We start from the raw sequence: 23172 nt of genomic DNA, 5'->3' as shown, positions 1-23172 counted from the left end.
GATTCCATCTTGTTCCTATATTGTCATTTTGCCTGTTTGTTGGCCCTGAGAAGGTCTTAGCGGGACTTGTTCGTGTCCTCAGCCATAGCGCCAGGGTACACTACAATAGCCCTGTGAGCGGTAGTCCTTTAGTGCACACTCGTCGGCGCTAACTGGGGACTGAGGTGGTTAACTCGTCGGCGCTAACTGGGGACTGAGGTGGTTAACTCGTCGGCGCTAACTGGGGACTGAGGTAGTTAACTCGTCGGCGCTAACTGGGGACTGAGGTGGTTAACTCGTCGGCGCTAACTGGGGACTGAGGTGGTTAACTCGTCGGCGCTAACTGGGGACTGAGGTGGTTAACTCGTCGGCGCTAACTGGGGACTGAGGTGGTTAACTCGTCATAGCGCCAGGGTACACAACAATAGCAGGAGTCATAGCGCCAGGGTACACAACAATAGCAGGAGTCATAGCGCCAGGGTACACAACAATAGCAGGAGTCATAGCGCCAGGGTACACAACAATAGCAGGAGTCAAAGCGCCAGGGTACACAACAATAGCAGGAGTCATAGCGCCAGGGTACACAACAATAGCAGGAGTCATAGCGCCAGGGTACACAACAATAGCAGGAGTCATAGCGCCAGGGTACACAACAATAGCAGGAGTCATAGCGCCAGGGTACACAACAATAGCAGGAGTCATAGCGCCAGGGTACACAACAATAGCAGGAGTCATAGCGCCAGGGTACACAACAATAGCAGGAGTCATAGCGCCAGGGTACACAACAATAGCAGGAGTCATAGCGCTAGGGTACACAACAATAGCAGGAGTCATAGCGCCAGGGTACACAACAATAGCAGGAGTCATAGCGCCAGGGTACACAACAATAGCAGGTGTCATAGCGCCAGGGTACACAACAACATCAGGAGTCATAGCGCCAGGGTACACAACAATAGCAGGAGTCAAAGCGCCAGGGTACACAAAAATAGCAGGAGTCATAGCGCCAGGGTACACAACAATAGCAGGAGTCATAGCGCCAGGGTACACAATAGCAGGAGTCAAAGCGCCAGGGTACACAACAATAGCAGGAGTCATAGTGCCAGGGTACACAACAATAGCAGGAGTCAAAGCGCCAGGGTACACAACAATAGCCGGAGTCATAGCGCCAGGGTACACAACAATAGCAGGAGTCATAGCGCCAGGGTACACAACAATAGCAGGAGTCATAGCGCCAGGGTACACAACAATAGCAGGAGTCATAGCGCCAGGGTACACAACAATAGCAGGAGTCAAAGCGCCAGGGTACACAACAATAGCAGGAGTCATAGCGCCAGGATACACAACAATAGCAGGAGTCATAGCGCCAGGATACACAACAATAGCAGGAGTCATAGCGCCAGGATACACAACAATAGCAGGAGTCATAGCGCCAGGGTACACAACAATAGCAGGAGTCATAGTGCCAGGGTACACAACAATAGCAGGAGTCATAACGCCAGGGTACACAACAATAGCAGGAGTCATAGTGCCAGGGTACACAACAATAGCAGGAGTCATAACGCCAGGGTACACAACAATAGCAGGAGTCATAGCATCATGATCTGATTTGCAGAAAGGGGGATGAGGCCTTTCGCTTATTTAGACAATTAACTATGCCTCACTATGGTGACTCAACCTCCCCTCTCTCCTCCCTCTCCTCCTTCTCCCTCTCCTCCTCCTCCCTCTCTCTCCTCCTCACCTCTCCTCCCCTCTCCTCTCTCCTCCTTGCAGAATCCCCCTTTCCTCTGCCCTCCCTGGGCCTGCTGGTCCCTCCTCTCCGGATGATGTCAGCAGTTATGTGGCAGGTGGTGCGCCAGGGCAACACAAAGCATTATGGGAAGCTGGAGGAGTTTGTGTCCATGGTAACGGAGGTGGTTCCAGAACTCCTGTCCAACAGACAGAGGTGGCTGCTCATCCTGGCTCTCAGAGGACGGGTAAGAGATCCCCAATCAATCTAGGATTTTTCTGCTGTTGAAATCCTTAGGCGTCCAAACAGTGTAAAAAATAAATTATGTATATTCAATGCATTCAGAAAGTATTCAGACCCCTTGACTTTTACTACATTTTGTTACGTTACATCCTTATTCTAAAATTGATCAAATGTAAAATGTCTGCAAATGTATAATTAAAAAGTATTCAGACCCTTTGCTATGAGACTTGAAGTTGAGTTCAGGTGCATCCTGTTTCCATTGATCACCCTTGATGTTTCTACAACATGGAGTCCACCTGTGGTAAATTCAATTGATTGGACATGATTTGGAAAGGCACACACCTGTCTATATAAGGTCCCACAGTTTACAGTGCATGTCAGAGAAAAAAACAAGTCATGAGGTTGAAGGAATTGCCTGTAGAGCTCGGAGACAGGATTGTGGGGAAGGATACCAACAAAATGTCTACAGCATGGAAGGTCCTCAAGAACACATTGGCCTCATCGTTCTTAAATGGAAGACTCTTCCTAGAGCTGTCCGCCCGGCCAAACTGATAAAATCGGGGAAGAAGGGCCTTGGTCAGGGAGGTGACCAAGAACCTGATGGTCACTCTGACAGAGATTCAGAGTTGTTCCTCTGTGGCGATGGGCGAACCTTCCAGAAGGTCGACCATCTCTGCAACACTTCGCCAATCAGGCCTTTATGGTAGAGTGACCAAACGGAAGCCACTCCTCAGTGAAAGGCACATGACAGCCTGCTTGGAGTTTGCCAGAAAGCACCTAAAGGACTCTCAGACCATGAGAAACAAGATTCTCTGGTCTGATGAAACCAAGATTGAACTTTTTGCCCTGAATGCCAAGCGTCACGGCTGGAGGAAACCTAGCACAGTCCCTCCGGTGAAGCATGGTGGTGGCAGCATCATGTTGTGGGGATGTTTTTCAGCAGCAGGGACTGGGAGACTAGTCAGGATCAAGGGAAAGATGAATGGAGCAAAGTACAGAGATCCTTGATGAAAACCTGCTCCAAAACACTCAGGCCCTCAGACTGAGGTGAAGGTTCACCTTCCAACAGGACAACGACCTTAAGCGCACAGCCAAGACAACGCAGGAGTGGCTTCGGGACAAGTCTCTGAATGTCATTGAGTGACCCAGCAAGAGCCCGGACTTGAACCCAATCTAACATCTTTGGAGAGACCTGAAAATGGCTGTACAGCGACGCTCCCCATCCAACTTGACAGCGCTTGAGAGGATCTGCTGAGGGAGAAACTCCCCAAATACAGATGTGCCAAGCTTGTAGCGTCATACCCAAGAAGACTGGAGGCTGTAATCACTGCCAAAGGTGCTTCAACAAAGTTCTGAGTAAAGGGTCTGAATTATTATTAAAATTTGAAATTTCAGTTTAATACATTTGCCCAAATTCCTAAAAACCTGTTTTTGCTTTGTCATTATAGTGTATTTTTTGTTGTTTTGTAAATCAATTTAATCCATTGTGAGGCTGTAACATCACACAGTGGGGAAAAGTCCAGGGGTCTGAATACTTTCCAACTTAACTGAATATATATTTAAAAAGTAATTGTTGGGTTGGAAAAACTATTTCAGTGTTAACTTAAATGACTAAAGCCCAGATATGACTCATTAAGGATAGGCGTCCCTTCAACAGGACAATTGTAAATCATGCAGCTCGTTATGTCAAGATCGCAAATTTGAGAGAAAAAACAAAATGTCGCTACATATAAGTGTCTTATATTGGCTGAAAGCTTAAATTCTTGTTAATATAACTGCACTGTCCAATTTACAGTAGCTTTTACTGCGGGAAAAAATGCCATGCTATTGTTTGAGGAGAGCTCCTAGCAACAAAACACTTTTTTTTTCACCGAGAGGTTTGATACATTCACCTCTGAAGGTGAAATGTCTACTTACATTCTGAAATCTTGCTCTGATATATCATCTAAAGGGTCCCAGAGATAACATGAAGTGTCATTTTGTTAGATGAAAAAGGATTTTCTATCCTAAAAAGGTCCAAATAGCATGCACGATCGATTTTTGTATTTCCACTTGTTCAATTTGCAAAGAGAGGAATCTGAAAATCTAACCCTAAACGTCATTTCAACCAGTCAAATCACATTCGTATTTATTCTTCAGAGATCCTAGAACGTAACCAGACTTCACTATATCATTAGGGGGGTAGTATATCCTATAGGACACCATATTTGGTCAGAGAGCGACACCATGGCCCTCTGATCACTTGAACTTTTGTCAGAGAAGCACCAATCGGGGTCAAACTAAGCTAGCTAGATAGCAAATGAGCTGTGATTTACGGGAGTATCGGAAACCATGTATATGTTGTCATATGTAGCTACTAACCTTGAACGACAGCATGCCTTTTCCTTTTGGACAGAAATTATAAGAATATTCTGAGTTATGAAAACTGGTTGTTTTGTAAATGTTGAACTTCTAATATGGCTACTAATACTGGGAAAGCTAAATCAAAGTCCAGGTGTACAGATTTGACGATATTCTTGCCGAAAAATGTAATATGAATGCGAATGTCTCCTTCACGATTTGCCCAAATGTACCTGGGAACTTCACACTGAAAGTCTTCTGGTTCACTCATACTTCAAGTTATCCATCTGAAACTTTGCACGCACACTGCTGCCATCTTGTGGACACCAACGGAATTACAACCAGAGTGATGGCTAGAACCTTTCTCTTGCATTTCAAAGATGGTGGTAGAAAAAGACTGTTCCCCCCCCCCCCCCCCCCCCCCCATGTATTTTCTTCTCCCAGATCTATTGTTATATTCTCATACATTCAATTGACATTTCATACAAACTTCAAAGTGTTTCCTTTCAAGTGGTACTTAACTACAGGCAGTTAAGCTTTAATTAATTTAAGCTCGACTTTGGGATCCTTAGTGGTAATTTCTACGACAACAGTAAATGTCTGTTTCGGTGTTCATATGACCGACCCTATGTCGGACCAAACCTCAAATGCTAATGGGGAGTTGAAACTGCTTGTTGTCAGAGAGGAAGAAGTGATCTTTCATCTTGACTTTTGTTGTTGTGAGTGTCAGGGGGAGGGGCTTGGCGTCTGTGTGGGAAGGTGCACACAGCACAGGAGGAGGGGCTTGGTGTCTGTGATTGGAGGCTGCAGATGGTTGAATGCACGTCTCGGGTGGTAACTGGCCGGGTCTCGGGTGGTAACTGGCCGGGTCTCGGGTGGTGACTGGCCGGGTCTCGGGTGGTAACTGGCCGGGTCTCGGGTGGTAACTGGCCGGGTCTCGGGTGGTAACTGGCCGGGTCTCGGGTGGTAACTGGCCGGGTCTCGGGTGGTAACTGGCTGGGTCTCTTCTCAGGTGACTCTGGAACTGATCCGATCTGGACATCCTGATGACCTCAAGGCTGTTCAAACACACCTGGATAGAATCACAGCATCTGGTCTGAAACAGGTGAGTGTCTAATTAACTGGGGAGATTCTGACAAGCTCATTCTCTTGAACAGTAAGGGGCAGTTGAAACAAGTCCTGGACTAAAAAACACTTTCAAAGATCTCTATTAGTTTGCTTTTTAGTCCAGGACTTGGCTGTCTACAGGAAACCATCACTGTGTCCAGCTTGTGATGTTTGTCTGGATCCTTTTATGTGTTGCAGTCAAACGATGCAGCGATTGAATTTGCTGAAGCCAACTTCCTGAAGCTGATCCAGAGCCTAGTGGAGGACCCAGATAGGAGGGAACACTTCTTCAAGGTAAGATAGAGCCTAGTGGAAGACCCAGATAGGAGGGAACACTTCTTCAAGGTGAGAGAGAGCCTAGTGGAAGACCCAGATAGGAAGGAACACTTCTTCAAGGTAAGAGAGAGCCTAGTGGAAGACCCAGATAGGAGGGAACACTTCTTCAAGGTAAGATAGAGCCTAGTGGAAGACCCACATAGGAGCGAACACTTCTTCAAGGTGAGATAGAGCCTAGTGGAAGACCCAGATAGGAGGGAACACTTCTTCAAGGTGAGAGAGAGCCTAGTGGAAGACCCAGATAGGAGGGAACACTTCTTCAAGGTGAGAGAGAGCCTAGTGGAAGACCCAGATAGGAGCGAACACAGGGCTCCTAACCTCCATGATGGACTTCTCTTCTCAGATCATGAAGCTCCATGTTGGTGTTTTAATCTCAAGACAGGATGCCGTTTTAAAGTATTGGACCAGTGATCAGACTCCCTTCACTATGGTTGTTGGGTTTCCCCTCTGGGATCTTTCAAGTTTCATCTCTAACTAAGTCCCTAACTTTGACTCTGTCTGTCAGGTGGTGTTCCCTGTGGAGTAAGGTCCTAACTTTGACTCTGTCTGTCAGGTGGTGTTCCCTGTGGAGTAAGGTCCTAACTTTGACTCTGTCTGTCAGGTGGTGTTCCCGGTGGAGTAAGGTCCTAACTTTGACTCTGTCTGTCAGGTGGTGTTCCCTGTGGAGTAAGGTCCTAACTTTGACTCTGTCTGTCAGGTGGTGTTCCCGGTGGAGTAAGGTCCTAACTTTGACTCTGTCTGTCAGGTGGTGTTCCCGGTGGAGTATGGTCCTAACTTTGACTCATCGCTGCAAACTCTGGTGTGCCACTTCCTGTCTAGGCTGGAGGAGCTGCTGCCGGTCCCAGACTTCAAACAGGTACACCGACAGCACTGCTACAGGGTGTGAATACCCGTACTTGTGTTGTAAATGGCAGGCATTTTAGGTATGAGAGAATTGACATCCTATCAAACTTTCTAAAATGGAGTATGGTTTAAATGTTGTGATGTCATACTCATTACAGCTCTTCATCCAGTAGAATTCACTACGGAGGAACAGTCTTCAACGGTTGATAAGGGGAAGTGCTGTACCAAAATGAACCAATGGCAGGAATCAACGCATTAGATTACGAGTTCTCAGGGGGAGGAGCCTAGTATAATGATATTCTCAGGAGGCGGGGCCTAGAATGTGGCTCTTCCCGGGAGGCGGGGCCTAGAATGTGGCTCTTCTCGGGAGGCGGGGCCTAGAATGTTATTGGTTGCTTACTGCATTTATTTCTACTGAACAGTCCGTTCAAAATAGTATGTAGTATGATTAGTACACAGTATGTAGTAGGCCAGACAGATTTGGGACACGGCCGGTGACACCGAGTTTTCCGATCAAAGAGTAACACCAGGTCCATTGTTGCCCATCTTACACTAGTCCGGTGTCAGATGAGTCGAGATAAAAGGATTATACACGGTTGGGACAAAACATGGTTATTTAGAATGAACTGGGTGGTTCACGTCCTGAATGCTGATTGGCTGACAGCCGTGGTATATCAGACCGTATACAACGTATTTTTACGTTGGTAACCAGTTTATAAATAGCAATAAGGCACCTCGGGGGTTTGTAGTATATGGCCAATATACCACAGCTAAGGGTTGTGTCCAGACACTCAGCTTTGCGTTGTGCATAAGAACAGTCCTTAGCCGTGGTATATTGGCCATATACCACGCCCCCTCGGGCCTTATTGCTTACATGACAATTCACTGGTGTAGGTAGAATAACAACTGTAAAACTAGTATAGCTGTATTTCATCGTAATATTAGTTTCATTTACAAGCATTTCGCTAAACCCGCAATAACATCTGCTAAACATGTGTATGTGACCAATACAATGTGATTTATCTTTCTTTCGTTCAGACTGCGTTGTTGATCAGTGCTGCCCCCTCTGTTCTGGAGGACTACATGCGCTGTGTCTCTCACGGAGAGGACCTGAAGTCTCTGCTACAGAACCAACACTGCCCCGGGAAGCTGCCCAAGAGCGGTAAACCTCTGTCTGCGTTTCCCATGGCAACCTATTCCCTGTATAATGCTCTACTGTTGACCAGGCTCCTGGGGCTTCCGGTTAAAAGTAGTGCACTATCTAGGGTCGTGGCAGTGCACTATCTAGGGTCGTGGCAGTGCACTATCTAGGGTCGTGGCAGTGCACTATCTAGGGTCGTGGCAGTGTAATATCTAGGGTCGTGGCAGTGCACTATCTAGGGAATAGGTGCCATTTGGGATGCATGTTCTGTCTGACTGTAGATGACGTTCTATAGCATTATATTTCACTAACTAGACGACTCACCTTTCCTATCTTCTTTCCATTGGTCCTGCTTGTCACTGTTCAGTTCCCTCGAGGACAGAGGACCGTCTCCTCGTCTCGTTATCCTTCCCTCCATCACTGAGACTGGCCAATGCCTCGCGCCACAGCCCGCCCTTGGAGATCAGAGACGACCAGGGGGTTTCGACTGACAGTTTGACTGGCCAATGGGCCGAGTTAAAAACAAGTGTGGATAAAAATACTGGAACAGATTCAGTAGAAACCCAAGGATCTGAAGGAGAGGATCACCTGAAGGAGAGACCGAAGTCTGAGGAAGGACGAGAAGCAGTCGTCTCGGAGCACCAATACTCCCTGAGCAGCACTACAGCTGAACACGCCCCATCAGCCTCCTCCGGTGTGTCATCGGAGCAGCCGCGGCAGCGCGTGGCCCACAAGTGCCCCCAGTGCGGCCGTTGTTTCATTTACCGCTATGAGATGCTGGAGCACCAGAGACTCCACACAGGGGAGAACCCTTACAAGTGTTCCCAGTGTGGTAAGACCTTCAGAAGGTCCTCGGAGATGTCCACCCACCGCCGAACGCAGTGCTCCAACGCTGCCTACGTCTGTATTAAATGTGGAAGCAGTTTTGGGTCGGTCAGAGAGCGGGTCAGCCACCGGTGTTGTAGACGGGCCAGCGGTTTGGGTCAGGCGGGCCAGTTTGAGTGTCCGCAGTGTGGGAAAATATTCAAGTGGCACAACTCATTAAAGAAACACCTGGTAACCCACTCCACTGACAAGGTCTTCAACTGCAGGTATATTATACTGATACCCTGTTGCTGTATGTGGTTGTCCCAAACGGGACCCTATATAGTGCACTAGTTTTGAATAAGGGTGCCATTTGGGATACCATGTTTTTCAATCACTTGTACAGTCCCTATAAAGGTGAACAGTCAATAACTACATCCCAAATTACACCCTACTCAGGGCACTAGTTTTGACCAGAGCCCTATATCTATCTATAAATGAATTATAGGGAATAGACTGTCTGTGTGCTAACCTATGTATCGTCAGGTACTGTGGGGAGGGACCATTCCCGGGCGTGGCGGAGCTGAGGGCCCACCAGAAGGCCCACGGTGCAGAAGACAAACCCTACAAGTGTAAACAGTGTGGAAAGGGCTTCAGCTCCCAGGTGTTGTTTTGTTTGTTTTGTTTTCAGAGGTTAACACATTTCCAAGACAAGAAAAAGCTGTGTGTATTATTAACCGAAAATGGCTAAGACAAATAATATATTTTAAATGTCTAATAAAATGATTTTGTTTAGGTCTGGCAAAATAACCACGAGCAGCGCCACTCCCAAGAGAGGTCCAAGATCTGCCCCAGCTGTGGAAAGGCCTTCCGGTGCAAAGGAGACCTGAAGCTCCACATGCGGACTCACACTGGGGAGAGGCCGTACCAGTGTACCTACTGCACCAAGCGGTTCTCTGTGAACGGAAACCTGACGATACACATCAGGACTCACACAGGGGAGAAACCTTTCCTCTGCTCTGACTGCGGCAAGGCCTTCTGCTCCGCAGGAGAGCTGCAGATCCACAGGAGAACACACACTGGGGAGAGACCGTACAAATGCACCGTCTGTGAGAAAGGCTTCACCATGGCCAGTAAGGTCACGCTTCACATGCGTGTACACACAGGAGTACGACCCTACATCTGCCACGAGTGTGGTAAGGCGTTCTCTCGCGGTGCAGAGTTGAAGAAACATGTTCTGAACCACACTGGGGTGAGACCGTACCCCTGCCATCTCTGTTCCAAGACCTACACCTGTCTAAATCACCTGAAGAGACATTTAAAGACTCACTCTGCCTCCCAGTCGTTGGATGTGAGCAGTGGATCGACTGTAGTAGAATGACCACTTGCAGAGGAAATCCGTATTGTGAATATAAAATGTTATTTTCTAATGACTGCTCGTAAGGAGCGATAGTTGGAAGTCGACTGAGTGTAATATACTTTATTGTTAATATCGGGACTAGAACGCTGCTTATATTTCTATTTTTTTAGAGGAAGTGGGAATGTTTATTTGCTGCTGTAGAGTTGAGTCTGGGAACAAGGTCGTGTTTGTCTTCAGTTGAGGCTCGTCTAAATATCACCGTGCTTTCAGCTTGTTGAAATTTCACATGCCAAGTTTTCAACTTTATCAGCTATGTAAACTATCAAAGTCAGAACTATAATTTGTGGTCCCTCCCAATCATCTAGTTATGAGGATGTGTGAATACATCTTCTGCACATTTAAAAAAAAACAACATAACTTAAATCATTTACCTTGATCAAGTTAATTATGTTTATTGAAATGAATCACTTTCACAGGAAAATAAAAGTGATGAAACTAGTTCCGCTAAACGCCATATTATTTAACTGCGTTTCCTCCCATGTTGCCGTCGAGTCAGAGACAGGTGTAGGTGCTAGCCTCTGTATCTGAAGACCCTTTAATCTGTGAAGAGGGCACACGGTCATCTAAAATGAAGAGGATTCAGTGAGACGAGGCAACAAACACACCAAATCAGTCCTTATTAACCCAGAGGGCTATAATAGACAGTGGTATGTGTCGTTACCAGGCTTGGCAGCAGGGCTCTTGTGTTGGCCCTTGATGTGGGCGGTCATCTCCTTCCTGTTTGGGGTGGCGTGGCCACACTGGACACAGCTGTAGCGCCCCCTGGTGTGTTTCCAGAGAATACGGCCGTTGAAGGACTGAGCTGGAGGGAAGAGGGGTAAAACTGTACATTAACCATGGTCCAATCCCAAATGAACTCCTAGACCCTAGTGGAGAGCTGAGTGAGTAAACATGGTAGTAGCTCCCTGATAGGCTAGGTAGAAGTTTCACCATATTGCTTGTACCAATCAAATCCTCTCAGGTCTCCATAAGGCGTTTCAGATTGACGCGAGGCGAAAGCAGGTTTAAACACCACAAAAAAAAGCACAAGGTTTTTGACAAGGGGGGGGAAGTGGAAGCTGGTGAACATGAATCAACATAGAAGGCAGCCAGACACAGCAAAGCCACAAGCCCTCAGCCCTGTACTACTGAAAGCCCTCAGCCCCGTACCCCTGAAAGCCCTCAGCCCTGTACTACTGAAAGCCCTCAGCCCTGTACGACTGAAAGCCCCGTACTACTGAAAGCCCTCAGCCCTGTACCCCTGAAAGCCCTCAGCCCTGTACCCCTGAAAGCCCTCAGCCCTGTACTACTGAAAGCCCTCAGCCCTGTACCCCTGAAAGCCCTCAGCCCTGTACTACTGAAAGCCCTCAGCCCTGTACTACTGAAAGCCCTCAGCCCTGTACTACTGAAAGCCCTCAGCCCTGTACTACTGAAAGCCCCGTACTACTGAAAGCCCTCAGCCCTGTACTACTGAAAGCCCCGTACTACTGAAAGCCCTCAGCCCCGTACTACTGAAAGCCCTCAGCCCCGTACTACTGAAAGCCCTCAGCCCCGTACTACTGAACACCACAATGAACCTACAGCTCTTCACACCACAGACCTCCACTAAAGGAAGAAGGCGGAGCTTGGGAACAGTCGGCACCAGACGAAGGAACGAGAGGTGTGGTATGATGATACAGAACGCTCATCTGCATGTTCTGGAGGAAAAGGTTTTGTCTTAAGGAACCCAAACATCTGAATGGTAATAAATGTCAGTTTAAGCTACAGAGATCAGTGGTTGCTTGATGTCGGGCTGTCTGCGGTGGAAGGTGGCAGAGCGGAGTGGTGTTTGTCAGACCATGTCTTCTCTCACACATCTGAAAGGTTTGGCCTACAAAAAAAAACCACAAGTGTCACGGGACTCGTCTGAGGGTAACACAGACCAATTCAATGGAAGTCGTTTTGTGCCAAACAAAAATTAGCAGTTAAATATGTCTAAAAACATATTTCCTGATCTTTCTTATACAGGACATTCTGAAAGTATTCAGACACCTTGGTATTTTCCACGTTACAGACTTCTAAAAACAGATTCAATTGTTTTTTCTCCCCCTCATCAATCGACACACAATACCCCATAATGACATCACAATACCCCATAATGACATCACAATACCCCATAATGACATCACAATACCCCATAATGACATCACAATACACCATAATGACAAAGCGAAAACGTTTTCTTTTTTTATACTGACATATCACATTTACATAAGTATTCAGACCCTTTACTCAGTACTTTGTTGAAGCATCTTTGGCAGCGAGTACAGCCTTGAGTCTTCTTGGGTATGACGCTACAAGCTTGGCACACCTGTATTTGGGGAGTTTCTCCCATTCTTCTCTGCAGATCCTCTCAAGCTCTGTCAGGTTGGATGGGGAGCGTCGCTGAACAGTTATATTCAGGTCTCCCCAGAGATGTTTGATCAGGTTCAAGTCCAGGCTTTTTTTTGCCATTTCTGAATGTGTTATTCTATAGGCTATATTTATATTTCGTCTTAGGCTTTTAGAGGTTAATAAACTCTGCTGGTGAATGCACACTGGGCTGTGTCAGAATCTGGGAGTCGGACAGGTTGAGCAATCAGCCACATGATGGATCCATTAGGTGATTATTAGGTGATTGGTTAGGCCGGGGCAGGAAAAGGGAAGCCAAGTTAGCAGAAAGGGGAGAAGGAGGAAGCCAAGTTAGCAGAAAGGGGAGAAGGAGGAAGCCAATAACGCAGTCAGCATTGGAGGTAGAAGCAGGAGAATTCCATTGGATATGACCAGAGAGCAGTTTAGTGGTCTCTCTCTCTCTCTAGTTGTGTGTTTAGTGGTCTCTCTCTCTCTAGTTGTGTGTTTAGTGGTCTCTCTCTAGTTGTGTGTGTTTAGTGGTCTCTCTCTCTCTCTAGTTGTGTGTTTAGTGGTCGCTCTCTCTCTAGTTGTGTGTGTGTGTGTGTGTGTGTGTGTTTAGTGGTCGCTCTCTCTCTCTCTCTAGTTGTGTGTGTGTGTGTTTAGTGGTCGCTCTCTCTCTCTCTAGTTGTGTGTGTGTGTGTGTGTGTGTTTAGTGGTCGCTCTCTCTCTCTAGTTGTGTGTGTTTGTTTAGTGGTCGCTCTCTCTCTCTCTAGTTGTGTGTGTGTTTAGTGGTCGCTCTCTCTCTCTCTAGTTGTGTGTGTGTTTAGTGGTCGCTCTCTCTCTCTCTAGTTGTGTGTGTGTTTAGTGGTCGCTCTCTCTCTCTCTAGTTGTGTGTGTGTTTAGTGGTCGCTCTCTCTCTCTCTCGTGGTGTGTGTGTGTGTTTAGTGGTCGCTCTCTCTCTCTAGTTGTGTGTGTGTTTAGTGGTCGCTCTCTCTCTCTAGTTGTGTGTGTGTGTGTTTAGTGGTCGCTCTCTCTCTCTCGTTGTGTGTGTGTGTGTGTTTAGTGGTCGCTCTCTCTCTCTAGTGGTGTGTGTGTGTGTGTTTAGTGGTCGCTCTCTCTCTCTAGTTGTGTGTGTGTTTAGTGGTCGCTCTCTCTCTCTAGTGGTGTGTGTGTGTTTAGTGGTCGCTCTCTCTCTAGTGGTGTGTGTGTGTGTGTGTTTAGTGGTCTCTCTCTCTAGTTGTGTGTGTGTGTGTTTAGTGGTCTCTCTCTCTAGTTGTGTGTGTGTGTGTGTTTAGTGGTCTCTCTCTCTCTCTCTAGTGGTGTGTGTGTGTGTGTGTAGTGGTCGCTCTCTCTCTCTCTCTCTAGTGGTGTGTGTGTTAGTGGTCGCTCTCTCTCTCTAGTTGTGTGTGTGTGTTTAGTGGTCTCTCTCTCTCTCTCGTTGTGTGTGTTTAGTGGTCGCTCTCTCTCTCTAGTTGTGTGTGTGTGTTTAGTGGTCGCTCTCTCTCTCTAGTTGTGTGTGTGTGTGTTTAGTGGTCGCTCTCTCTCTCTAGTTGTGTGTGTGTTTAGTGGTCGCTCTCTCTCTCTCTCTAGTTGTGTGTGTGTGTGTGTGTGTGTGTTTAGTGGTCGCTCTCTCCCTCTCTCGTTGTGTGTTTAGTGGTCGCTCTCTCCCTCTCTAGTTGTGTGTTTAGTGGTCGCTCTCTCTCTCTCTGTGTGTGTGTGTTTAGTGGTCGCTCTCTCTCTAGTTGTGTGTGTGTGTTTAGTGGTCGCTCTCTCTCTCTAGGTGTGTGTGTTTAGTGGTCGCTCTCTCTCTCTCTAGGTGTGTGTGTTTAGTGGTCGCTCTCTCTCTCTAGTTGTGTGTGTTTAGTGGTCGCTCTCTCTCTAGTTGTGTGTGTGTTTAGTGGTCGCTCTCTCTCTCTCTCTAGTTGTGTGTGTTTAGTGGTCTCTCTCTCTAGTTGTGTGTGTGTTTAGTGGTCGCTCTCTCTCTCGTTGTGTGTGTGTGTTTAGTGGTCTCTCTCTCTCTCTAGTTGTGTGTGTTTAGTGGTCGCTCTCTCTCTCTAGTTGTGTGTGTGTTTAGTGGTCGCTCTCTCTCTCTAGTTGTGTGTGTGTGTGTTTAGTGGTCGCTCTCTCTCTCTAGTTGTGTGTGTGTGTTTAGTGGTCTCTCTCTCTAGTTGTGTGTGTTTAGTGGTCGCTCTCTCTCTCTCTCTCTCTCTCTCTAGTTGTGTGTGTTTAGTGGTCGCTCTCTCTCGAGTTGTGTGTGTTTAGTGGTCGCTCTCTCTCTAGTTGTGTGTGTTTAGTGGTCGCTCTCTCTCTAGTTGTGTGTGTTTAGTGGTCGCTCTCTCTCTAGTTGTGTGTGTGTGTGTGTGTGTTTAGTGGTCGCTCTCTCTCTAGTTGTGTGTGTGTGTGTTTAGTGGTCGCTCTCTCTCTCTAGTTGTGTGTGTGTGTGTTTAGTGGTCGCTCTCTCTCTCTAGTTGTGTGTGTGTGTGTGTGTGTTTAGTGGTCGCTCTCTCTCTCTAGTTGTGTGTGTTTAGTGGTCGCTCTCTCTCTCTAGTTGTGTGTGTTTAGTGGTCGCTCTCTCTCTCTAGTTGTGTGTGTTTAGTGGTCGCTCTCTCTCTCTCTCTAGTTGTGTGTGTTTAGTGGTCGCTCTCTCTCTCTCTCTCTAGTTGTGTGTGTTTAGTGGTCGCTCTCTCTCTCTCTCTCTAGTTGTGTGTGTTTAGTGGTCGCTCTCTCTCTCTCTCTCTAGTTGTGTGTGTTTAGTGGTCGCTCTCTCTCTAGTTGTGTGTGTTTAGTGGTCGCTCTCTCTCTCTCTCTCTAGTTGTGTGTGTTTAGTGGTCGCTCTCTCTCTCTCTCTAGTTGTGTGTGTTTAGTGGTCGCTCTCTCTCTCTCTCTCGTGTGTGTTTAGTGGTCGCTCTCTCTCTCTAGTTGTGTGTGTTTTAGTGGTCGCTCTCTCTCTCTAGTTGTGTGTGTGTGTGTGTGTTAGTGGTCGCTCTCTCTCTCTAGTTGTGTGTGTGTGTGTGTGTGTTTAGTGGTCGCTCTCTCTCTAGTTGTGTGTGTGTGTGTTTAGTGGTCGCTCTCTCTCTAGTTGTGTGTGTGTTTAGTGGTCGCTCTCTCTCTCTCTCTCTAGTTGTGTGTGTTTAGTGGTCGCTCTCTCTCTAGTTGTGTGTGTTTAGTGGTCGCTCTCTCTCTCTCTCTCTAGTTGTGTGTGTTTAGTGGTCGCTCTCTCTCTAGTTGTGTGTGTTTAGTGGTCGCTCTCTCTCTAGTTGTGTGTGTTTAGTGGTCGCTCTCTCTCTAGTTGTGTGTGTGTGTTTAGTGGTCGCTCTCTCTAGTTGTGTGTGTGTGTTTAGTGGTCGCTCTCTCTAGTTGTGTGTGTGTGTGTTTAGTGGTCGCTCTCTCTCTCTAGTTGTGTGTGTGTGTGTGTGTTTAGTGGTCGCTCTCTCTCTCTAGTTGTGTGTGTGTGTGTGTGTTTAGTGGTCGCTCTCTCTCTCTAGTTGTGTGTGTGTGTGTTTAGTGGTCGCTCTCTCTCTCTAGTTGTGTGTGTGTGTTTAGTGGTCGCTCTCTCTCTCTAGTTGTGTGTGTGTGTGTGTGTGTGTGTTTAGTGGTCGCTCTCTCTCTAGTTGTGTGTGTGTGTGTTTAGTGGTCGCTCTCTCTCTAGTTGTGTGTGTGTGTGTGTTTAGTGGTCGCTCTCTCTCTCTAGTTGTGTGTGTGTGTTTAGTGGTCGCTCTCTCTCTCTCTAGTTGTGTGTGTGTGTTTAGTGGTCGCTCTCTCTCTCTCTCTCTAGTTGTGTGTGTTTAGTGGTCGCTCTCTCTCTAGTTGTGTGTGTGTGTGTGTGTGTGTTTAGTGGTCGCTCTCTCTCTCTAGTTGTGTTTAGTGGTCTCTCTCTCTGGTTGTGTGTGTTTAGTGGTTTCTCCACGTCTCACCTGCGCTCCATCTCTAGTTAACCTGTGATTGGCTGGAGGAGGAGAGGTCCATCTGTGTCTTAGAGACCCCGGAGCGTCTGGCAGGACAGTGCAACACGATAAAACACAATTCACTCATCACTGCAATCAGCACGTCTGTCTGTTTCATCCAGGGATTTCCAACAGGACTAGCCTGGTGGTCCCAGATCTGTTTATAGATCCGTGTAGCCCCCAACTCCTATGGTCGTTGCAGTTGACTATAGCACAAACAGATCTGGGACCAGGCTAAAATAGGACTACAAGTCAACATGAACGTGAATTCCAAGCAACTTTTGAACAAAACGGTCTTTACATATTTACCCATGGTAGAAGTGGTCAGAAAGAGACTTCTTACCACCTTAACCTGTTGTGACTAGGGGGCAGTATTTACCCATGGTAGAAGTGGTCAGAAAGACTTACCACCTTAACCTGTTGTGACTAGGGGGCAGTATTTACCCATGGTAGAAGTGGTCAGAAAGAGACTTCTTACCACCTTAACCTGTTGTGACTAGGGGGCAGTATTTACCCATGGTAGAAGTGGTCAGAAAGACTTACCACCTTAACCTGTTGTGACTAGGGGGCAGTATTTACCCATGGTTGAAGTGGTCAGAAAGAGACTTCTTACCACCTTAACCTGTTGTGACTAGGGGGCAGTATTTACCCATGGTAGAAGTGGTCAGAAAGAGACTTCTTACCACCTTAACCTGTTGTGACTAGGGGGCAGTATTTGACTTACGACCTTAATTTATTTATTTAAATTTTACCTTTATTTAACCAGGCAAGTCAGTTAAGAACAAATTCTTATTTTCAATGACGGCCTAGGAACAGTGGGTTAACTGCCTGTTCAGGGTAGGGAGTGGGTGCGGGTAGGGTGGGGGTGGGTGCGGGTAGGGGCGGGTAGGGGGTGGCTCAACGTTGAGCACCTCACGCTCCTCAAAAACGGGCTGCGGGCTAAAAGTAATTGAAATCGAATAGAAATTACATTTCCTAACCCTGAGATTCAACCAAACAAGCTGTTATTAGATCACCTTGGTTCTTCCTCCAGCGAGCGTTCGAGCCGGGCGGGGTGGAGGTCTGGGGGGGCGGAGAGGAAGGTAGAGCCGAAGGGACGGACCTGGGGGGCCTCTGCTGTTGCTGCGGCGCCGGTCCAGAAACTTCCAGTGGAGATTGAAGGTACTGTGAGAAGGAGCCATAGGATCCCTCAGGGAGCTGGTCTGGGAGGCCTGGGGGCTGGGTGTCTGACAATCCCCCACCAACTCCCTCCTGGAGGGAGAAAGCTCCAGGGAGCAGGGCCGAGTTGAGGTCCAGGCCGAGGAGAGATCCATCCTCTGGGGGCTGGTAGGTGGAGGGAGCCTGGGCAGAGAGATGGTCAGACCCATGGACAGGGTGGGAGGGCTCGGACTCCATGGGCTCTTGCTGCTGTGGGGTCTCCTGGTCTGTAGCCATGGGAACAGCGGCATCGGGGTCAGGGTCCGGCTTGACTTCTGGCTGCTCGCCAGCCTTGGCCTTGCTCTTGGCTACCTTAGCGCAGGTGTGGAGGTGTTTGAGGAGGGCGCGGTAGGAGCGCAGCTTGGACCGACAACTCTGACACCTGGCGGAGACAAAGAGGGGAATCAAGACAATCATCACACTTGTCAGAGGGACATCTGGAGCACACACACACAAATACCTACAGGAAGTACGTATTGGGTTTGTGGTGCTGTCTCATATGTTCCATCAGATGCTGCATGCTGGGAAAGGAGCCGTTGCAGCCGATGAAGGAGCAGAGGAACACTTTACCTGGCAGGAGAGACAGAGAGAGATAGTGGGAACCTTCCATATTAAACTGATTATGGCAGGAGAGAGAGAGCAGACTGCTGTCTACTGTGATATACCTGGGCACCCTATCCTGCTCTGAAGCATTATCTGAGCAGACTGTTGTCTACTGTGATATACCTGGGCACCCTATCCTACATCCTGAACTACACCCTTCCAAGGCGATTCTCTGCTAGCTACCATCCTGGTAACACATTGGTGATTCTCTGATAGCTACCATCCTGGTAAGTCACTGCTCTCTCCTTGCTGGCCAGGTTTTTGTCTTGGTTGTGTTTATTGTGGGCCCTAGTGCTGGCCAGGTTTTTGCCTTGGTTGGGTTTATTGTGGGCCCTAGTGCTGGCCAGGTTTTTGCCTTGGTTGGGTTTATTGTGGGTCCTAGTGCTGGCCAGGTTTTTGCCTTGGTTGAGTTTATTGTGGGTCCTAGTGCTGGCCAGGTTTTTGCCTTGGTTGGGTTTATTGTGGGTCCTAGTGCTGGCCAGGTTTTTGCCTTGGTTGGGTTTATTGTGGGCCCTAGTGCTGGCCAAGTTTTTGCCTTGGTTGGGTTTATTGTGGGTCCTAGTGCTGGCCAGGTTTTTGCCTTGGTTGAGTTTATTGTGGGTCCTAGTGCTGGCCAGGTTTTTGCCTTGGTTGGGTTTATTGTGGGTCCTAGTGCTGGCCAGGTTTTTGCCTTGGTTGGGTTTATTGTGGGTCCTAGTGCTGGCCAGGTTTTTGCCTTGGTTGGGTTTATTGTGGGTCCTAGTGCTGGCCAGTTTTTTGCCTTGGTTGGGTTTATTGTGGGCCCTAGTGTTTCGTTTTTTGCATCTTTGACCTTCAGTAAGGTACACCAGCTGAAAATACAATATTTTTGGTTCTGGAGAAAGATTTCACAGCAGTTTAGATGGTACAATGATTCTGTACACAATACTTCCTTGTTTTGTCACAACTTTAATTATGAGAACTAATAGAATTTCAGCAACCAGGAAACGACAGAGCGATTTCTGCATAGTGCAACTTTAACCTGACTATAATAATTGTAACTGTCCTCAGTGATGTTTTTTTGTATCCTCACACACACACACAGCAGTTCAGGTACTTCTGAGTCTACCTTTATCCAATAAGGAAACCTTGTCTCCTCCAAGATCCAGGAAGTTGTATTCTACGAGCTTACCTGGGAGGGACTGAGTGGGGATGTGATTCTGATGGTCCTTGATGTGTTTGGCCAGGCTGTCTGTGTCCGTGTAGACACGATGGCAGCCGTATAACGTGCAGGGCATTCTCTGACCTATAGAGAGAGAGAGGAAACACAACAGCTTGCTTCTTTTAAAATGTTTTTAAAACAGTTGCAGTCGATAATATTGTTCAGCGACAACACGTTTGTGGCTATTGTTTACACACAGGTGTTCGGAGACGGCTAATTAGCACAGGTAGTCCTCCCTGGTTGGGCTGTAGCATGTCAATATGGCTGTGTGAGAACTCTAACCCTATACACCGGGTTTAAGTCATTTAAACCATGTTTAAAAAAAAATGGATTTCTCACTAATATGAAAGATACACTACGTGACCAAAGTATGTGGACACCTGCTCGTCAAACCTTTCATTCCAAAATCATGGGCATTAATATGGAGTTGGTTTCCCTGTCCTGCTATAACAGCCTCCACTCTTCTGGGAAGGCTTTCCACTAGATGTTGGAACATTGCTGCTATAACAGCCTCCACTCTTCTGGGAAGGCTTTCCACTAGATGATGGAACATTGCTGCTATAACAGCCTCCACTCTTCTGGGAAGGCTTTCCACTAGATGTTGGAACATTGCTGCTATAACAGCCTCCACTCTTCTGGGAAGGCTTTCCACTAGATGATGGAACATTGCTGCTATAACAGCCTCCACTCTTCTGGGAAGGCTTTCCACTAGATGTTGGAACATTGCTGCTATAACAGCCTCCACTCTTCTGGGAAGGCTTTCCACTAGATGATGGAACATTGCTGCTATAACAGCCTCCACTCTTCTGGGAAGGCTTTCCACTAGATGTTGGAACATTGCTGCTATAACAGCCTCCACTCTTCTGGGAAGGCTTTCCACTAGATGTTGGAACATTGCTGCTATAACAGCCTCCACTCTTCTGGGAAGGCTTTCCACTAGATGTTGGAACATTGCTGCTATAACAGCCTCCACTCTTCTGGGAAGGCTTTCCACTAGATGATGGAACATTGCTGCTATAACAGCCTCCACTGATATTGGGGAGAAACAGTTAAAAATAAAAAGATTTCCCTTCACTAGAACTAAGGGGCCATGAAAACCATGAAAAACAGCACACTTTAAAAAATAAAAACTACTTTCTGTTCACTAGCTGTACAGGGAAACTCCATTTAGTTGGACAACTGACTAGGTATCCCCCCATTTTCCTTTCTGTAGCCTAGTTGTAATTTTAGAATCAGTTTGACGAGGTAAAAAACAGATTGTTTTGATGGTGCTCTAGGCTGATTGCTTCATTTTATTAGCAATTTAGTGTTGTATTTTTTAAAAGTGGCTTTGTTTTATTGAATAGTTAATCAATCTTGTCATTCTGAATGTCAACGTTGAAATCAGTTGAAGAAATGTGACTTTCCTGTCATCAACAAAGTATAGCTAGCGGTTTGTTTTCAAACCTGCTCTCTCCTTCAATGTCCACATTGTAAAATATTTCCCGCCTAGGACCCTCGCTCACTACATCTGACAGAAAAACTCATCCATGCATTCATTTTTTTTTCAAGAATTGATTATGTGAACACAGTATCAATTAATAAACTACAGCTCATCCCCAAAAAGTGTCTCTAGGATTCTGCCAAACAAACCAGTCTGTCCACATCCTTGCTCATCTACCTCGGCTACCCTTTTCTCAAAAAAATTTGCTACACAATTATCCTTGTCTACAAAGCCCTAAATGACATCGGACCCACCTACCTGTCAGACCTACTCTCCCCCTGACCCTCCATTCAAGTTCCAAGCCCCAGGACCAGTCTCCCCCAGGACCAGTCTCCCCCAGGACCAGTCTCCCCCAGGACCAGTCTCCCCCAGGACCAGTCTCCCCCAGGACCAGTCTCCCCCAGGACCAGTCTCCCCCAGGACCAGTCTCCCCCAGGACCAGTCTCCCCCAGGACCAGTCTCCCCCAGGACCAGTCTCCTCCAGTCATGTGTTGCTGCCGTGTTGGTGTCTTCGGTCTCTCTTGTCATGTGTGCTTTGTCATTTTTATTTAATTTATTTGTAATCCCCATCCGAGGCCTTTTGGTAGGCAGTCATTGTAAATCAGAATTTGTTCTTACCTGACTTGCCTAGTTAGATAAAAATAAAATTTAAGTTCTGACACCTCCCAGATGGTAGTGTGAGGTCCGAAGCATCATCATCTGACAAGGTACAAATCTGTCGTTCTGCCCCTGAACAGGCAGTTAGCCCACTGTCCCTAGGCTGTCATTGAAAATATGAATTTGATCTTAACTGACTTGCCTAGTTAAATAAAGGTCATATTTAAAACATTTAAAAAATAAAAGGTGTTATTGTTACTTTGACACAAGCGTCGCTATGTTGTGTCGAACCAGTAGTTATTTGAAAACAGCATCGGAACGTCAAGGTGGTGATGTGCAGTTCGAACGAGTCTTTTTTTTTTTTAACAACTCTTCATTGACTTGTGAGTCATGACCCCCCCCCCCCCCCCCCCCCCAGAGTGACTCATTCATTTGACCTGCTGTACACTGGGTAGGCTGGACACATTTTTCAGAAAAACTCTAGTTTAGTGCATATGCCGTCGAGCCCAGTTTCATAATATTACCATATATCCCAACTGCTTGTAGTTTTTTTGGGGAAATCACAAAAAAAAACAGGCATTATTTTGGTGAATTTTTCACCCTACCAGCTCCTATTAGTTAGATTGAGCACCAACTCTCCTTCCAAACATTCTATTCCCAGTTTATTGTGTCACAATGCCTGCTTCTCGATAGTTGACAATGAGACCGGTTGTCCCATTGTTTCCTATAGACAGACATACCTATATTTCCCCAAATCTCGTAATGTATATATTTAGATCGTTTCCCACCCCCCAACTGAAATACCTTTTGCCCTTGGAACGCTGAGCAGCCCCCCCATTGTTTTCATATGGAGGGGCATTCTGGTATATTTCGCCTAATATCAAACAGTGTATATTTACATTTTCTTCAAATCGGGCACCATTTTAAATCAGAATAATCTCTTTCTATTTACATATTGTTGGGCAGCGTAATCTGCTGTCATCGATCGCTAGACCAGAAACAGTCAAAAAATGCCATTCGTTTCCTACTTCCTTGTTATGCAGACATAAGCACTATTGGCACCATCGAGGTGCGGATGTTTACTTTCTACACGAATTGTTATTTTTCAGTTTCGTTTCAAAAACCCAGATGGTAGTTGTAAAATAAAAAGGGATCCATTTTTGTGCCAGAGAAGAGGCTCTGCAAACGTATAAACACCATTAATTTGCTATGGGATCGCGCTACGGTTCCAGCTCAGCCATTCTGACTCGTTCTTTTGTCCAAATTAAATTAAAAAGAAATTAGTCGAACAATTCGTTCTTTTGACGACTCAAAAAAGATCAGACTCAGTCAAAATAGCCTGAAGCTCCGTTATCAATCGTCCCTATTGATTATAATTAGTTAATAGTAAAAATGTGTAATTGTTGCATAAAACCTTGGGTTGTGTTGCTAGTAGGCTGCAGTAGAGGTGCAGAGGCCATCCCCGTAGACATGGTGGTGGGGGACGAGCGGTCAACTGGCGGTATGGGAGAAGACGACAGCAGTCTCACTAGTTCAGACTACCTAAAACAAATTAATCCATGCTGTTATATCAATATAAAGGACATGTAGCTAGTTATGCATGTTAGGTTAACTATTCCTTGGCCAGTCAAAACAGTCAGACACTTTTCGGTAGCTAGTTTATTTAGCTAAACATAACAAAATATAAGCTATATATACATAAAGATAAGCTACCGAAATGATTATCTAGCTATTTTTTTCAGACAAATAACTCTTACCATAGCCCATTTGCAATTAGGATGATCAATCTTAATCGTTGACCATTTTGTGAGCAGGAAGGAAAACGTTGATGGGTTCCTTTACCAGCGTCTCGTCGGCAACATTTTTAAAAAAGTACTTCC

At 46.6% G+C, this 23172-nt stretch overlaps 2 protein-coding genes across 6 annotated transcripts in view; one reads left to right on the top strand and one right to left on the bottom strand.

Moving 5' to 3' along the window:
- LOC109880470 (zinc finger protein ZFMSA12A) overlaps positions 1-10378 on the top strand; it is a 16673-nt gene extending 6295 nt beyond the window's left edge. For both annotated transcript variants that reach the window (XM_031806954.1, XM_020472674.2), the window contains exons 2-9: positions 1750-1952; positions 5301-5393; positions 5594-5689; positions 6477-6587; positions 7613-7736; positions 8083-8806; positions 9066-9183; positions 9316-10378. In XM_031806954.1, coding sequence (XP_031662814.1) covers positions 1800-1952; positions 5301-5393; positions 5594-5689; positions 6477-6587; positions 7613-7736; positions 8083-8806; positions 9066-9183; positions 9316-9900 — 2004 coding nt within the window. In that variant the 5' untranslated portion in view covers positions 1750-1799 and the 3' untranslated portion in view covers positions 9901-10378. The remainder of the gene's footprint in view (positions 1-1749; positions 1953-5300; positions 5394-5593; positions 5690-6476; positions 6588-7612; positions 7737-8082; positions 8807-9065; positions 9184-9315) is intronic.
- On the bottom strand, positions 10306-23172 carry znf414 (zinc finger protein 414). Of its 4 annotated transcripts, none has more exons than XM_031806957.1 (8): positions 23050-23171; positions 22707-22834; positions 19183-19296; positions 17894-17999; positions 17249-17811; positions 16203-16279; positions 10601-10741; positions 10306-10502 (listed from the first exon to the last, which is right to left on the bottom strand). In XM_031806957.1, the coding sequence occupies exons 2-7, from the start codon at positions 22762-22764 to the stop codon at positions 10646-10648; spliced, it is 1014 nt and encodes a 337-aa protein (XP_031662817.1). In that variant the 5' UTR covers positions 22765-22834; positions 23050-23171; the 3' UTR covers positions 10306-10502; positions 10601-10645. The 4 variants fall into 4 exon arrangements, with proteins under 4 accessions (XP_031662817.1, XP_031662816.1, XP_020328265.1 ...); XM_031806956.1 differs by having other exon boundaries at positions 22707-22830; positions 23050-23164; XM_020472676.2 differs by lacking the exon at positions 16203-16279 and having other exon boundaries at positions 23050-23172.

This window comes from Oncorhynchus kisutch, linkage group LG27 (genome assembly GCF_002021735.2).
Source record: "Oncorhynchus kisutch isolate 150728-3 linkage group LG27, Okis_V2, whole genome shotgun sequence".
NCBI classification, from domain to species: Eukaryota; Metazoa; Chordata; class Actinopteri; order Salmoniformes; family Salmonidae; genus Oncorhynchus; species Oncorhynchus kisutch.
This window is presented reverse-complemented; position numbering and strand designations above follow the sequence as displayed.

Bases quoted from the DNA above. Each gene is read 5' to 3' on its own strand.
- znf414 (XM_020472675.2), bottom strand. The intron at 19,297-22,706 runs GTTTTATGCAAC...CTCTCTCTATAG, and splicing joins TACTAGCAACACAACCCAAG to GTCAGAGAATGCCCTGCACG. The intron at 10,503-10,600 runs GTAACGACACAT...TCTTCATTTTAG, and splicing joins GAGCCCTGCTGCCAAGCCTG to ATGACCGTGTGCCCTCTTCA.